Source organism: Gadus chalcogrammus, chromosome 21 (genome assembly GCF_026213295.1).
Source record: "Gadus chalcogrammus isolate NIFS_2021 chromosome 21, NIFS_Gcha_1.0, whole genome shotgun sequence".
Lineage (NCBI taxonomy): Eukaryota > Metazoa > Chordata > Actinopteri > Gadiformes > Gadidae > Gadus > Gadus chalcogrammus.
This window is the reverse complement of record NC_079432.1, coordinates 4,426,233-4,442,910: the sequence shown is the minus strand read 5'-3', so window position 1 is coordinate 4,442,910 and position 16,678 is coordinate 4,426,233. Positions and strand designations below refer to the sequence as shown.

The 16,678-nt window shown below is 47.6% G+C and overlaps 1 protein-coding gene across 3 annotated transcripts in view; it reads left to right on the top strand.

The window, feature by feature from the left end:
* ppp1r13bb (protein phosphatase 1, regulatory subunit 13Bb) overlaps positions 1-406 on the top strand; it is a 29,227-nt gene extending 28,821 nt beyond the window's left edge. For all 3 annotated transcript variants that reach the window (XM_056580793.1, XM_056580792.1, XM_056580794.1), the window contains exon 18: positions 246-406. In XM_056580793.1, coding sequence (XP_056436768.1) covers positions 246-287 — 42 coding nt within the window. In that variant the 3' untranslated portion in view covers positions 288-406. The remainder of the gene's footprint in view (positions 1-245) is intronic.
* The last annotated feature ends 16,272 nt before the right edge of the window (positions 407-16,678 follow it).

Sequence of the window (16,678 nt, the reverse complement as noted above, 5' to 3'; positions counted from 1 at the left end):
GTACGTCCTAGGTGTACTCGTCTAGGTGGATCAGTCTACCAGCCTACCCAGTGGACCTTAGCAAATGTTGATCATTTATCCAGCAATCATCTAGGCGGACGCTCCCACTTGTGATGTCACTAAAACACCGGAAAAGGCCAACCACACTCCCCCCTGGTGGCGTAACACCACCCCTTTTGATAACTGTAAAGCTCGACTTCATTCCAATGTGTTTCTGATCGTTTTCCCTCCGTTCTGTCCCTCAGCTGTACCCCAGGATCAAGCCCCGGCAGCGGTCGCTGGCGTAGCCCCCGCGTCCCCCCTCCAGTGAGCCTACGAACAAACGGATGCCACGCAAGAGAAGCGAGCAGCAAACAACGAATAAAACCCCCCCCCAGAGCCACGAACAAGCGAGCCCGGCGCTCGATCTCCCTCTCTCTCTCTCTCTCTCTCTCTCTCTCTCTCTCTCTCTCTCTCTCTCTCTCTCTCTCTCTCTCTCTCTCTCTCTCTCTCTCTCTCTCTCTCTCTCTCTCTCTCTCTCTCTCTCTCTCTCTCTCTCTCTCCTCTCTCTCTCTCTCTCTCTCTCTCTCTCTCTCTCTCTCTCCCTCTCTCTCTCTCTCTCTCTCTCTTTGTTTCTCTCTTTCTCTCTCATGCTCTCTCGCCCTCTCCGTGTGGCCTCGCCCTGTCCTAAACGCTTACGTTTTTTTTTGTCCTTTGCAAACCTCCGCTTGACAGGACAAAGGGGCGGGCGCTTGACACAAACTCTCGACACGTGTTGATTGACAGCCAGGCACGTGAGCATGCCGGCGTGTGGCCCTCAGACACACGCCCAAGTCTCACACACGCACGCAAACTCTCACACTCGCACTTCGAACCCCAGGCGCTCCAAATGTGATCGTCCTTCCCTAACCACTCCTCCTTTGAACCACTCCTCGCTGGACCGCCGACTTATGTGTGTGTGTGTGTGTGTGTGTGTGTGCGCGTGTGTGTCCCAGCGTTGGTTGATTATTTAATTTTTTTACCCTAACTCGCCGTTAATTCTGTATCTGACATCCCGTTGAAGAATAAAACACTAACCTGTGTCACGGTGTCTCTGGCTTAGTGCTCAGCCGTCTACGGACCCCCCCCTCCCCCCTCCCACCCACCCACCTTCAGGGTCGTCTGGACGATATGAAGCCTGCTGATTGGTCACGTCAGGTGTACATCACTGTGCTACGCTGTGAGTGGGGGGGAGGAAGAGGAGGGCGAGTCAGAAGACATTTCACAGGATGGGAGAGATTTGCTTTGATGTTGAGGAGGCGAGTGAGATCATTTTACTGGACTTCTGAACTGGTGTGGTTGGTCTTGCTGGGAAGGAACTTCTCACGGTCTCTGCTGTGTCACTGCGCACGTGTGCTGTTTCTCCAAGCCACCGGAAGGCGAGTTAGCTTTGAATTTTTATTTGAAATGGCCAATTCGATTTTATGGAATGATGAAGCGAGCGCGTTCTGTTAATTAAAGCTGAAGTATGAAAGGACACGGCACGTTGACTTTAATGACAAGCCCTCGTTATAGTATTGTACAAAGTAGTCCCCCCTTCCCCCAGCCGAGGAAATGAAAACCCTTTAATCTATGTACAAACCAAAATGAAAACCTGCTTGGTCCAGTCTGGCCAGAAAACAAGTAATTATAGGATTTAACATTTCATGATGAACTCACCAAATCCCGTTAATCCCATTTCATGACCGCAGTCGCAAAACTCGATGCTCGCTTCTGTTTCCATCGGGTCACCCCGCTGCCATCGCGTTAGACACAATGTCTCACAGCGGGTAAGGACTTCGGATGAATCGAACCACCAATGAATTTGAGCGGCGGTTTCGCACTCTGGGACGCATGAATCACAGTGTCTGGGTTTTTTGAAAACTGTATTTTTAAATCGAGTCCATGGGCTCCTGTATTGCATTGCCCCCATGCTATTGGATGACGTTCATATTTGTAACGACCAAGGGTAAAAGCCAAACGGATTAAAAAGTGTCTTGATCTAACGAGGAGTGTACACAAATGCGTTACAATGTTTGGTTTACTGATTATTATTATTTTATGCAGTCTGTATATGCCCTAATCTGTTTGAATGTTTAGTTCAATGAATCTGTTGTGCATTTAAAACCACATTCAGTATCCCAGTGTCCCGCAACTCTGGGGCCCTAACACATGCTTTTATTTTGGACGAAATGCTTTTATTCGAAGACGAAGGCAAGCACACGGGTAGCAGCATTTTTATTTAATGATTTTAATGAAGGAGGCTGAAAACATCAGGATCCTAACTATGTACCTCAGACACGGCACTGACTAATTCTAAACATTTCCTTTAATTCACAGAATACACAAACACACACACACACAATTTCACACAGTTTTCCCAATGACTTAACAATTATTTTGTCTCCCCCTGAAGTTGTAGTATTCCCCAAAAAACTACAAATTGTCCCCTCATTCAGTTCTGTGTAAAATAGTCCCTGCCCACTGAGGTGCAGCTCAATACAGTTGCTCCCCATTGTTCTTCAGTTACACCTTCCTTATGGTTTGAACTGGAGCCATGGGTCCTTTGACTACCCTACGTATGCCAAACATCAGTATCTGAACTAAGGGCTCACTCACTCCTGTACACCAACAGTGGGCTACCCATTTCTGTCTTATTAAATGGGGCAAGCTTCAAGTGTCACCGAAGCTGCTTCAGACAATCCTGTGAATATCTCGCACCTCCACACTCCAAAACCGATATACCCCCTTTGCCCAAACCCTGAACCCGGATGGAGAGTCACGCCTGCAGAATGAAGTGGCCCCAGCTTTACTTTGACCTTTAACCTGTACATGGGTGTGTGTGGACGATAAAGATGATGAAAAAGATACGTTTTTTGCCGTACGGACACATGGAACACTGTACAACACTCGGTTCTGTAAATGTTGAATTAAATAAAATAAAATAAAAAACCTGGAGCTCTTGGCATGAGACACGTTGCTTGATCTGCTCAGTTTGTTTGCTCTCGATGTGCTCAGCAGCGGGGGCGTTGGAGGACGGCCGAGGAGAGACGTGCTGTCGCCTGTCGGCCATCAAGGGATGTTTGATCGAAGGAACATTATAGTATTTGTCTCTGCACTACCGCTAAACTTAACTGAATGCCACCAAAGGGGGAGAGTAGACAGACACGGTGCTGATTTAAGTCAACGGATTCCTTCATGGCTTCATTAATTCGGGGACTTTCATATTATCGAATCGGTTAATCTTGTGTCAAACCTACTACGCAACCGCTGAATGATGGAAGGACTTTGGATACGAGCCTCATATGCCTGATCCAGCATGTGGCTGATATTTCTGTTTCCCACAAGCGATGTTAAACGGCACTTAAATGACAAGGAAATAAATATTTTACCTGTAGTGCACTGCAGACGCAAAACAGTCTACAGAACTTGACACACTTGCACATGAAAAAAAAAAAAAAAATGCACATGACAACCACAAGGTGTCAGCGTTGGTGCAGAAAATACCAATCATTTACGTGCTGCACTCTTAGCTTTTCTATCTCTCTCTACGATTATAAAGTGAAGAAAATTATTCTCTTCATAATTCAATTCACATAAAATATACATCGCCTTTGAAATTGGTGGTTATTATAAAGTTATAATGAACTGAGATAATTAAGCTTCAATTTTATTTATTGCATATTCCTGCTATTGCCCCAAAGTACATTTGAAAATGGGATAATGATTATTGCATTCTGCATCGCTTACTTCTTCCAGATAACGGCACACATTATCCACATGTCCTATCTGTTAGATCCATAAAAAAAAACACCATGGACCAGTGACAACAATCAATCTTAATACATGTTTAACTATATGTGGATGTGCAGGTACTTCAAACAGCGAGGTCAAACCTTAACAGCAGGACGGGTTGATTTATAGTTTTGGTAAAGAAGCACCGCAGGTTCCTTACGGTTCTCGTTCTCAAAACCTGACGCATGCGCGTTGGCGGTTCCAACTCGGTCGGGGCAGATCGATGATGTCACATTCACTCCGGACCAACCAGTCGGTTGAACCGTCTCTGGAGTGCATTTCGATTGTGTGTTTTGTCTGTTGTACCCACCTACCCACACAGCACCCTACCTGGTGAACTTCTGGAGAAAGTGACACAAGAAAATGTGCAACGTTGCAAGGTGAGAACCACTTTAATATGACGCGTTAACACCGAGCGGCGAGACGGTATGTCCGCGCACCGCATTCGGTGGGAGACTCATCGTGCTACGAGGCGGCTTCTGATCGGTGTCACCCGTGTGGCCGTGCGAACAGACAGCCATTGTAGCTCGGCTCTACCCCAGTGACCGACCCCTGGCCTTTATTATCTGTTTATTTGTCTTGAGATGTCCTACAACGCGTCGCTCCGATGCGTAAAACCTGTCTACAGAAACGTGATCCTCCCGGTCGACCTTCTGGTTCAACGTAAACCGGGATCATCTGCATATTATTTTGCGTAACGTTGTTCGTCAACTGTGGCGCAAGACCGACCTTCCTATCCCGTCCCGGGGGGAGAACCGCACAGCTGACGGTACTGTTAATTCGAAGGGGGGAACTTTGTGCTGAAATGTTCCACATGTTGGTGTTACGCTTCAGGCGGCGTGTGTGTGATGTCGTATAAGTAGTGGAGGAACACACACACACACACACACACACACACACACACACACACACACACACACACACACACACACACACACACACACACACACACACACACACACACACACACACACACACACACAGTCCGTTGTTAATTCGGTTTTCTGTTAAGTTACAGTTAGTCAGGAAAAATATATGGATCCCCCCTTTGAAACACATGCCGTATAAACTGCAGTTACACGGGCCAACATAGTTTTGTCTAACCTTGGCCTCCTCAACGACAACACCACCAAAATGCACAACCCGAATAAAATTACTAATTTTCATGCAATTGCAGCAGGTTTGCAACAAACAAGAGATGGTAGTGCTAGGTCCATAGCCAGTTTTTTTATGATGATCAGAAATGTCTTGCATTCCCAGGAATTAAAGCACTCTAAATCAACGTGGGCATGAATGTGCTTGGAATAGGCTGCGGCCTTGTGAGCAGGCTTAACATTGGGTGGTTCGGAGACATGTTTTCACTATAAACACACACAATACTCTTATTTAGAATACAGCCAAAGCTACGGTCCCGGAAAGGGGAGTTGTTTCAGGCTGTGAATCCTCGTTGACAAGCCATGGCATCTTGAGTTATGCGTGTTGTTTTTGAGTTCGCTGCATGTTGCGAGTGATCAGTCAGATTTATAGGCGCGCTTAGTTTTCTCCAGTAGGTAATTGCTTTAGGGCCGCCTTTGTCGTCGTGCGTTCTCCTCCGACCTCTCCCTGCCCCTTCTGGGTGTTTGTTTCTGAGGTGGAGTGAAGCAAGAAGATCATAGTCTCTTTACATGACCCAACACATTTAGAGTCAAACCCAAACACAGGCGTCCAAAGTGTCAACATTACTCAGGCCTGCTGAAACGCAATGTACCTGCCTGCTACCGTTGATGGACCTTCCTGCTACCATTAATGGACCTTCCTGAATGCTACCTTTTAATGTACCTGCCTGATGCCGTTAATGGACCTTCCTGCTACCATTAAATGGACCTTCCTGCTACCCTTACTAGCTCCTTCTGTTGAAGTATCACTTTACCTTCCTTCTCTCACACACACACACACACACACACACACACACACACACACACACACACACACACACACACACACACACACACACACACACAAACATATTTACCCTCGCCAGTGGGAGCAGGGTTAATGAACTGTGTGATGCATTTCAAAAGACTGGAACTCTAATCGGAGGAAGGGGACGAGGATGATGATGGTGGGGGAGGAGGAGGAAGAATAGGCAGCCCCCCCCATTGCTGACCTTTTTATTTTGATGGGACTACAAAGTAAAAAAAAAAAAAAAGGCTAAGTGCTGCCAGGGGGAGGGGCGGGTCTAATTATATCCTTAAATGGAGGATGTCATTCAGAAAGGGCCGGTCCAGCTGCGGCCCAGGGGCTATGGGGGTCCCCAGAGGACTGTGCCGGTGAGGGGCAGGTGTTCGGTCGGTTTGGTTGGTTGGTTGAGCCGTCTCTCACCGGACAAAGGGAAGCCGGCCTCTTCTGACGCTGCGCCTCCAGTCGCCCGGTGGTTGGAGCCCTAATGACTCGGCCTTTTTGGAAAACCGCGTGACGTTGCTTTGAAGAAAAACAAAACGGCTGTGTTGATGATAAATCCCCCCCTCTCTGGGCCCTTTCCCTGGCGTGGTGGAAGTATTGGGTCTGTGATGGGGATGGTGGGGCAGCAGGAAGTGGGCCATAGGGAAAAAGCTGGGAGAATCGTGCCGTAGTTGTAGCACTAGAATAGATTGACACTATCGGATGGAACGGGGAGATCAAATAACGTTGTGTTGTGGCTCCGATGTTTTAGGTCATTCATAAATATTTGGCCTGCTAAGTCCTTTGCGGCTGTACCTTTTTGATTAAAGGCTATACAAAATAAAACTGAAGGCCTCTGTCTCTGGACGTTAAAGCACTGGAAGCTTCACACATGCTGGATCCCTGGTTAATTATGTCTCTAGTGATCCTGGGATGAATTGTCTCAACCAAGCCTCTTCACAGGGCAAGGAGAGAGAATACGTGACCATGTCGGCGTGTGCTCATGTCCGTCCACTGTCAATAGATCTGATTCTGAACACGTCTTTCCTATGACACTCTATGTTGTTGTAGCCTACGAGCTAATAGTAGTCGTCGGATTGACCAATGAACATGCACGGGGCTCCGCCGGCGAACCACACAACAATAGGCCTGTATGTTTTGAATGTGGCCTTCCTTTGTGCGTTGGGCTTCACTTGGGCCAGACAATGGCTTCGTTTTAGCATCCCTTGCTCCGCTATGGTCCTGCTCTGTCACCATGGCACCGCTGCCCTGACACACCCACCCACACCCTCCCACACCCACCCACCCACACCCCCGACCTTAGCCCACCCCAGGCCACCCCCCCCCCAGTCTGGCCTGGTTTTGCACTTGCCCTCAATGTTGGGACAGCTGGTCTTGGCTGGCTATTGTCTGGGGCAGACCTTTCTAGAGTTGATCTTAGCCTTTGGTTTGGCCTAGGAAACAAAGGAGTTGAAATATAGTTGTCGTTTTGTAACTTTATTTGTAGCAACTTCTTACAGAACACTATGTTAACTTGTGTTCATGTTTGTATATTTTGAGGTATTTGAATACATTTGTATACAAATTGTATGTTTTCATGTCATTTTCAGTCAATTCATCAATTCATATTTGTGAGGTACCGAAGAGTTTGATCGATTACGCAGAGAAGTCAATCAATCAATACTTCGGATATCAATCCAAGGTTCTGGTGAAGGTCTAGATGGCCACTCCACGATTGAGGACTATTTTTCTTTCTCCAGCCAGGCCTTTGGCTCTTGACCTCGCTCATTCTCCAGAGTTGAAAGGTCACAGGCACTCCATTCTCCCTTAGACCGTCTTTTGAGGGGGTGCCTTTTAATTAATGGGCTCAAGGCCCCCCCGAACTCCATCTTTTGGGAGGGTTGATTGGCCAAATGCCCGTCGGTAATAAATCATTGCATTCCGCGATGACTCTGATTTCATTTGCGGTAAAAAGAAAGACCAGATGACGGAATCCCTGCCTCCTGAAATTAGTTTTGGTAAGAAGAACCATCGCCTTAAGTGTTTAGTTTCCAGCCGCTGCAAAGCCATTATTATTGGTTCTGGAAACCCAACAGCAGGGGGGCTTTTATTTTGAAGCCGGCTCTGTCTGTCTGCGGCAAACAAAAATTAAATCATCCAAGTTCCCTGTTGTTGGAGTCACAGCTGCGTAACACGAGCCCGAAACTTCTTCAGTGTCCTCTGGTCGAATTGAGGTGTGGCAGGTCACAGAATCAGAGGGGAGCCAATAACGTCGCAGCGATGCCTCAGTGCTCTAGAGAGTATAGAGAAGGCCTTCGTCTTACTTCCTGCGGCTCCGTGGGAGAACTGGAACTGGGTGACCCCTCTGAAGTTTTATTCTGGGCCGATCTGAACACGTACCTGTTTGAGATTAACACCACAGCACAACCTGTGCTACTTTTGGCTGCTTGCTGATAGGCCGGTACTTTTCCTTTTTGTTCCTTTAGTTGAGAGGAGAAGGCAACCAAAATACACACTCACAGGCTGTGCTTTCAACCTTTAATCTTGGCAAATATTATTTTCTCTTATTCTCTTACAGTTTTGAGAGATCATTCAGGGCTCTGTTGGTTTTGTCAGAACGTTGTGTTAGCCTTCGGTGGAAATACTGGAGTATATGTTTTTTGTTATCTTTATATTTCATATCTAGTATTAGCTTTATTCAGTGTAAATATGTGCTTTTAACCAATTCCCTTCACCCCAGAAGGTCTAAGGCGTGGACTCTTATAAGCATTATAAGCGGTTCTCCTACCATAAAGAGGAAGAGATGGTTGTGGTGGTGCTGGGGGTGAGATCGGGTGATGGTGGTGGTGGGGGGGGAGGGGCGTTGCGTTGCACCAGTTAGATATTGAGGCAAACAGACGATTACCATGATAATGAGAATCAAAAATAATCAATGCTAGCGGGGGCCCCCGACAGCATGATGTTAAGGGAGAGCAGTTCCCCTTCTGTTCAGACAAAGGGCTGCATGTGGGCTCTGTCTTCTGGGTGTGGGTGGGTGGGTGGGGTGCGGATGGGTGGAGGGGATGGAGGGGTGGGGGGGGTGGATGCCATAACCGAGATGCTGTGTGGGGGTGTGGGCGTGGGCGTGGGAGGGAGTGATATTGGCCAACTGGGATTCTTGTTTCAATATGTAGTGAAACATGAGTCCCCGCTCGCCTTTTTGTTTTGTAGGTCAGGGTATTAGTGTTAATACGTAGGCAGTGAAAGTAAATCGTATTCATGTGTGTCTTGCTTTGAGGTCGTGGTTGTTTCAGTCGTGTATCTTATCCTGGAACAAAGTGGCCGTATTGTGTTTTGAGAGATGTTTGGTCTGGGGTTGGTTATTAAAACACAATGACCTTAAGCCTGGAATCCTGTCAACGTCAATACCGTTCTCGGCTATGCTTTTCGTTGAGACTGAGTAGCCTGCTTTTAGTTATCTAACATGTACCACACCGATTAATCTCTAACCACATCCAGTATGCCTCATGTACATTGTGTATTATCAACGTAATTGGCGCCATCCCGTGCAGTAAATGTGTGCGTCTGAGTTGAAGACCTCAGTGTTAACCATGGGAGCCGGCAGATCCATGTGGGGACCTAACCCTCCCCATGTGTGAAAGGCTAGAGAGTATCTCTCCGTGGACGCAGAGAGACGACACGTTTCGTATTCAGATCAACACCCGATTGCCAGGCCATCGCGTGCTTTGTGCGGCCTGATTCCAAAGTATTTTTTTTTTTTCCAGAACTCACACGCGAGTTTGGACAAGATCACAGGGCCATTGAGGGAAATGATGGCAATCAATTCATTCAGGAGTTTCCCCTGCAGTTAATTACGTGCAGTGATAAAATCCACACCAATAAAATACAAATTGTAGATGCACGGTGGTATATGCTCAGAGTGGGATGTAGTCGTGGGGGGTTGTGTTGACTTGTCTCAGTTAATCTATTATACTTTCTGCCGTCATTCCAAGCATAGTGGAGGATATGGGGTTGGATACAAAGCTGACGGGTAGGAGGCGTGAGTTTCAATCACAGTTTTTAATTGCTGAAAAAAAAAAAAATATTGTATCTGTGTGTCAAGACTGCCATGTGTGTTCCATGTGTCAGTGACGGCACGTCTGTGAATGTGTGTTTGTCACAACTTCCATGACATTTTGTGTGTGTCTCTTCTCAGTGTGAACGTGTGTGTGTGTGTGTGTGTGTGTGTGTGTGTGTGTGTGTGTGTGTGTGTGTGTGTATGTGTGGTCCGATGCTATCGCTCCACCAGCTAGGCGGCTACAGTAGCGGACGCTGGCGGTCCAACAACGGTAGAGGAGCCGGTCTCTCCCCGGCTGTCAGGCTGCTGTTGCGGTCCGGTTCCCACAGTATAGTCTATCGGTGCAATAACACCGCTAAAGACTCGGTGAGACCGTCAAAACACGACCCCGCACTCGCTCAAAACCAGCTGCATCAACACCTGAAAGCTCCTCCACCAACGGGAGCGTTTCAGTGGCTCGGTGTCAAACCTTTGTCGCTCGCCAGCATTTTTGCTTTGTTGTCGTTTTCATGTGACCCTGTGTGTACCCTACAGTAGTAATAGCAGTCACGAGGCGCAGTGTCGAAAAAAAGCCGGAAACCACCGAGCTTGTGGCGTTGTGGTTCTCAACGTGACAGGATATCAAGTGACAGGGTATCAAGACGCCGGCTGGAAGAACCTCTTCAACCGGCCTCCGAATCGACACGACATAAATCACGGCTATGCAACCGAATACATTTTTACCGTTTTGAACCGCGTTGCTAGCGGATGGTCGCTCCGTTCAGGATGCCAAGTCATCCCACTCGAGTGTTTCATTTAGAAACACTCCTCTTCCACCCCGTCCAGCGACACCCACTCGGCCGCTTGCTGCTGTCTGCAAGTGGAGCACGAAGCAGCGAACACGCACTGCGGTGCGTTTCACCGACACGGGCCTGATGTATTTCTGTGTTTGCGTGCTGGTTGCCTAATGTGCCAGAGGCGCCAGGCTGTCAGGTCGGTCCTGTTAAGCAACAGCTGTTCTTATTAGCATCACGTTAATACACCAAAAACATCCTCAGTGATTCCTTCCTCCTTCTCGTAGCCCCACCGGTTGGTGTCCAGCAAATCAAAATCACTGTCTGCCATTTAAAAATAATAACATGAATTTTATGGTCGAGGTATAAAAAGTGTGTGCGTGTGTGCATGCGTGTGCGTGCGTGCAAACATGTGTGAGTGTGTGTATTCTCTGCCCGGGATTATCACAGTACTTTGACATAAGCGGCTTGCAGTTGCTACGCGCCCACTCTGCCCAGAGTGTTGGCCGTGTTGCTCAGGGTTTTATCCCAGACTCTGCCACAGTGGCGGCCCTCTGTGTGCCTGCCAACCTCGTATCCTGGTTGGCAGGCACACATGAGAGCCCCCCCCCCCCCCCCCAATCCCGCCTCCTCCCCTTTGACTCAAGACCTTTTCACACGGACCGGGTTTGGTCTGCTGAACCCGTTGCCAGCACGGCAGTGGGGTTGTGTAACGCAAAGGCCTGTACGGATAGATTGTCCGCTTATATCTGTTTTACAACGTGTGTTGACACCCTTTGAACGCAGGCCGCCGCCGTCGCGGTGCCATGATTGGGTTAGGTAGGATTAGCGTGTTCACCAGTTTGCGCGGGTTTGTTTACATCCTAGACGCTTGTTGGCGGTCACGCCAAGACTAGGAGATGTCTGCGTTTGTTCTCAACCCCTCCCTCCCTCCTCCATTCCTTTCTCCTGATTCAACACTTGATAACTGCAAAATGTTCAGAGCATTCATGTGCATCTACATCTGGGTGGGGGGGGGGGTGGGGGAGATCAACGGTTCTAAGCCAAGGCTTTTAGCCTTTAAACTCCGCCAAACCGTTACGAGCACGTTCCTTGCAGCTGTGGTAATGTGCGGAGACGCGCGGCCCCCTCAGAAGCTACCCCTCGCTCCCCCGTTTCAGAGGAAGGGTTTCATCACCGCTGCGATATTGATCGTTGGTCGGTTTTTTGGCAAATGGAAAGTGATGGAACCGGCGCGAGGCCGATACCCTTGTTTTGCGGCGGCCTGTCTGTAGTTGTGTGAAGTCGCAGGAAGCAGCGTTTCCGGAGATGAGCGTGCCGAGCTCGAAGCTTCATGAACTGGTAGACGTGCTCGTTCTTTTATTATCGGACTAAGTTTGGATGCAGAGTTTTAATAGGCTTATTTGCTCTTAGTTCATATTTTGGTGTTGAATGTAGATAGTATATATTGCTTCTGCCTGTAAAAAAAACACTCAAATCAACCAGTAGCCTCAATGTAACTTATTAAAAATAAACGACAGGTCGGGTAATGTATGATTTGGTTGATGATGAACAACAAAAGGTGGCTTTCCCGTGAACTATTTCTGTAGGAAAAGCTTAACCTCACGGTTAGAAATCAACAGTGGTGGGCTGTCAGGGCCAGCAAGGCCTTCTCTGCTGGCCTAAACACTATCAGAATTACTGACTAATGTTTTAATATATTTTTCTTACTCCAGAAACACGACTGGACAGACTCGACTTTCAGCATTAGCCTCCATGGCGATAGAAAGGGACTTATTGTTGGAACTGAAACGCACAGATAAACTGTACAACAGCGTAATCAAACTCTTCTTGAGGAAAGAAAGGACGATGGACTTTGCGTACAAATAATCAGTATAGTTTTGGTGACTAATGCATTTAATTTAAACGTTTTAATATTTTTGTCATTTAATTAGGTTAATATTGACGTTTCTGCTAGAGGTGATGTTTGGCCGCCGTGGCTACAGTGAAAATAGACTTGTTGAATTGTCCTAATTGGATTTTCTTGCTTTAGTAACGGCATTCTTTCTTGCTACATGAGATACCTGTCTGTGACGCAACGCCCTGTTATACTGCATTTCTGTGTAAAATTGGTTTCTATAGCCGTGGAGTCATAATGATGGCATTAAGAGGTGGATTAGTTCATGTAGGCCACCAGTGAAGGCCTAGGTGTGAAATGCACGGGCCGCCACTGGAAATCAACCAAGCCTGGTTTCTACTGCGGTCTTCCTTCTATAACCATCTCGGTTTGCTTCCATATTTCCAGTCGGGTGAATAGTTAATTCCTCGAGAGAGCTGATAAATTACAGTGTTGTTGCCTGCTCCATCTGGGCTGGACTCTGCTATTCTGGGTTCTAAATTACAAGCCTTGTTCCAGAGAGAGGTGGGGGGGGGGGGGGGGGGTAGAGAGAGACTCGCAGGACCCTGCTCCATTCCTGGGGTTTAGTTTGCGATTGCAGGGGTCCTTCACCCAGCAGGATAAGGGCGGGCATCCGTCCGATTTACGGTCTACGGTTTAAGGAACCACTCCCTGAATCACGCGTGCTTTCGTTTAATGCTGGGTCGTCATGCCTATATTTAGACCCCTCGGTTTTTGCCAGACCCCAAACACATGTGGTACCACGACGGCCCCCCCCCCCCCCCCCACACATCCTTGCCGAAGTGGTCCAGATCCGAACCTCACCTTTCAGGCTAACGTTTTCTTCACGCAGGGCTCGACTATCAAAGCAGCGTCTGTCTCTGGGACAGTATTTATAGACTGCGGTGGAAGTCAAACAGAGTTCATGTGACACCAGTGTCATCCTCAAAGCAGTCAGTCAGTGCTCTGTCACGGATCAATGTATCGGCCCCGCTTGCTCACAGTACACTGTTTGTGTTTGTGTTTTTCCACGAATGACGATGTACACCGCACAGGGCCTGACCTTTTGTGTCATGATAATGACCTGTTTCCGAAGGTACGATTTAAAACAAGAGAGTCGGAGGAACTCGCTGTGGGGTGAAACGGGTTGTTTTCGTTTGAGGTTGGTTGAACTCTGAGGGATAACGCAGAATGCAGCCTTGGATGCGTAATGATTAACATGTCCTCCAAAAGGGTAGAAATAACATGTGCACGTGAACTCTCGAACCCTCCGTCATCCGTGGCCCGTAGCCCGACCCCAGCCCCCCCCCCCCCCCCCCCCCCCCCCTCCGCAATTTGACGGAAAAATTGCATGTTCGCTTTATTGTCCCATAGAGAAATGTAATCTCATCGATTAATTTTAGACACAAAAGTGTCCCCTCCAAAAATCATTGGACAGGTAGACTTGAATTGAACATTTCTCATTGTTTTTCAGCTCACAGCGACCGCTTAGAGAAGTTATCCACAGGGCAGTTACCTTGTTGCTCGGAAGCGGTCAGTCAATATGAATAAGCAGCAATGTTACTGGTACCATAATCAAACATGGGCTCAAACTCATTCTCTTAGTTACGCTGGTCTCGTCTTTCCGCCTACGTTTGTCTACTGGTTATCAGTTGGCCAACTCAGCGCGGAATACAAGTTGGTTCTCACTGATTTTCAGTTGATCAGAAGCCCTGTGTGTGTTTGTGATGGATATGGGGGGGGCGAGAGAGAGGGAGTTTTGTGTGGGAACGAGACCTGTCTGTTATCCCAGCTGCAGGCCATTCTTTTCAGAGGCAGCAGCCCAGGACTGGATGACTTGCACTGTTATCCACTCATGACTGCATCGGCTAGTGCTGGCCGGCCCCACGCCAGCCCCTCTAAGGTTATGTAAAGAACAGGTCTGATCCAGGCTGCAGGACGGGGTCAGTCTCACCGCTGCAGGGCACTGGGTCTGCACTGTGGGAGACAGATGTCCTAACCTGCTCCCTGATAGACGTACAAATTCGTTTTTGTACATTCTGTCCAGCATTTGGTTTTGTTCATGTACAACTGTCAAATATCCCGCTTCCAGAAAATCCTTTTCGGTGCAACTTTTCATATTATATGATATTCTCTCGCTCCATCCTTTCACGATGAAAAAAAACAATGGTGCCATCGTGAAATCAATACCACATTCTGTTTTTCACAAACGCTGGCAGTGGGCCCTTGAAAGCCCAGTATCGGCCTGGCTCTCGCTATGTCAATAATCAACACTTGTCCCTTGACTCATTGCTGTGGAATTGAATCAACGAACACTGGAACACAGCGACACACTGAGATCTGCCAATTGGTCGGTGGGCGCCTGAGAAAACATCAGACCGACCAGCGGCGCCTGATAAGGGGACGAGTGCGTGAGCGGGACTATCTTATTGTCCATATCCAGCTGTTAACCCAACCGACATCCTGTTCAACCTGACATGGAGTGTGATTTTCAAAGCGAGCTTCTGTGGGTTTTATCACTTAAAAATCATTTTCAAGACTGTAAAGGTCCCGGGTGGAAGAAAGCTGTTCTTTTGTTTTTCATTTGTAGGTAGTGCAAATATTTTGTTGACATTCTGTCTGTCGATAAGATAGGTAGGAAGATGATAAAATGGTAGAGTAAAGTCACCGGGGAAGAATGCTCCCTCACATAATTTACATCTGCGTATGAATCGTGTTGTCAAGGAGCAAACCGGTTTGATGCGTTACAATAAACCGTTTGACATTTGTTCAAACCCTTAGAAGGGCTTCAATTAAATATTCAGCAGCCCTTTCTTGCAGTAACATCTTAATCAGCATAGGCAAACACTGTAAGACGAAACACAATAAGGGAATGGCAGCATACATTTTTTTGTCGGTAGTGCAATTTTTTGACCCTGAAGAACCTATTGAAGCACTGCATTCAAACTCTTAATACAGTGCCAGAGCTGTTGTACAATTGCTCCCCCAATTGGAAAGTGTCTTAACGTGACTTCACTTAAAGTTAATCACTTCCAACTCTGGGGAGGCTCACATGAGATGGCTCTTTTATGTGGCCCGTGCTAAATGCTAGCAGAATGTGCACTAGCCCCTCACACAGTGCAATGTGCAGCTTGTTTACAGTGTGTACAACTCAAACCCAGATGACGTAAGCCACTTTTGTGGCTGCAACTTGTGGTGAAAAGTTTCAGCTTCAATTCTCACGTTTTTGGTTTCTGTCAGTGGTTGACAAAATCCAATAAATACCTTATATTATGTTTTTATTTTTATTTGGCCTTTTGAACTGGGCATTTATAACAGGGTTAAGATAAAATATAATTTAAATGCAGGTTATAGATTGCTTAAAAGAGATAAAACCTAATAAAAAGGCAGGTAGAAAAACAAGAATTAAATATTGGTGGTTAATGGCGTACAATGTGTGTTTTTGTTGTTTCGAGGAGCTTTCCGTTGGCCCGTTTGGCCACCAGTTCAAACCACGCAGAGTGGATTTGCATGTCCACCAGCAGTTAAAACTAGGCGCTCTGCAGATGTACTATCTCCAGAATCGGGCTGTAGCCTGCCAGGTGGGTTTCTGTGACTTCAGACGTCATCGCCATCGTTCAGGGACAAGTCAGCCATCCGCCTCCAGTCTGCCGGAACAATTCAGCAACAGTCTCAACGGCAGCAGACCAAAGAGATTGGCATGCGCTCGCTTGCCAAGCCTGAAAATCCGCGATGATGACTAGCAACAACCCCCCTGTGCGATCGTCAACAGGGCGCCGCTTCTCAGACGTCATGGACTCGAGACGGGCGGCTCAAGATGAGTGTGTTGAACACACACCTTCGAGCGTTGTGTGTAGCGCTGTTGTAATGGAGATGCAGATCCCGTCTGCGCTGTGCTGACACACTGACTCAAACCGAGTCGAGACAGAACATTGAAAAAGGCCAGAAGCTGCGTTGCTGACACCAGCACATTTTTTAATATCACCTGTGCTTGGGTGTATACTTGAGTGCATATTCTCTCCCCCTTAAGTGCCTCTTTCGCTCTTCATCGCCCCCTCCCCATGGTTTCTTTCTATCCGTCTGTCTTATGATGTCTCTCTCTCTCCAACTCCTCCACTGTCTGTCTTTCTCTCGTATTCACATTTCTCTCTCACTGTCTGCATCTCTTGCAGTCTCTATCCCTCCCTCTCTTTCTGTGTGTGTGTGTGTGTGTGTGTGTGTGTGTGTGTGTGTGGGTGTGTGGGTGTGTGTACACCTCAC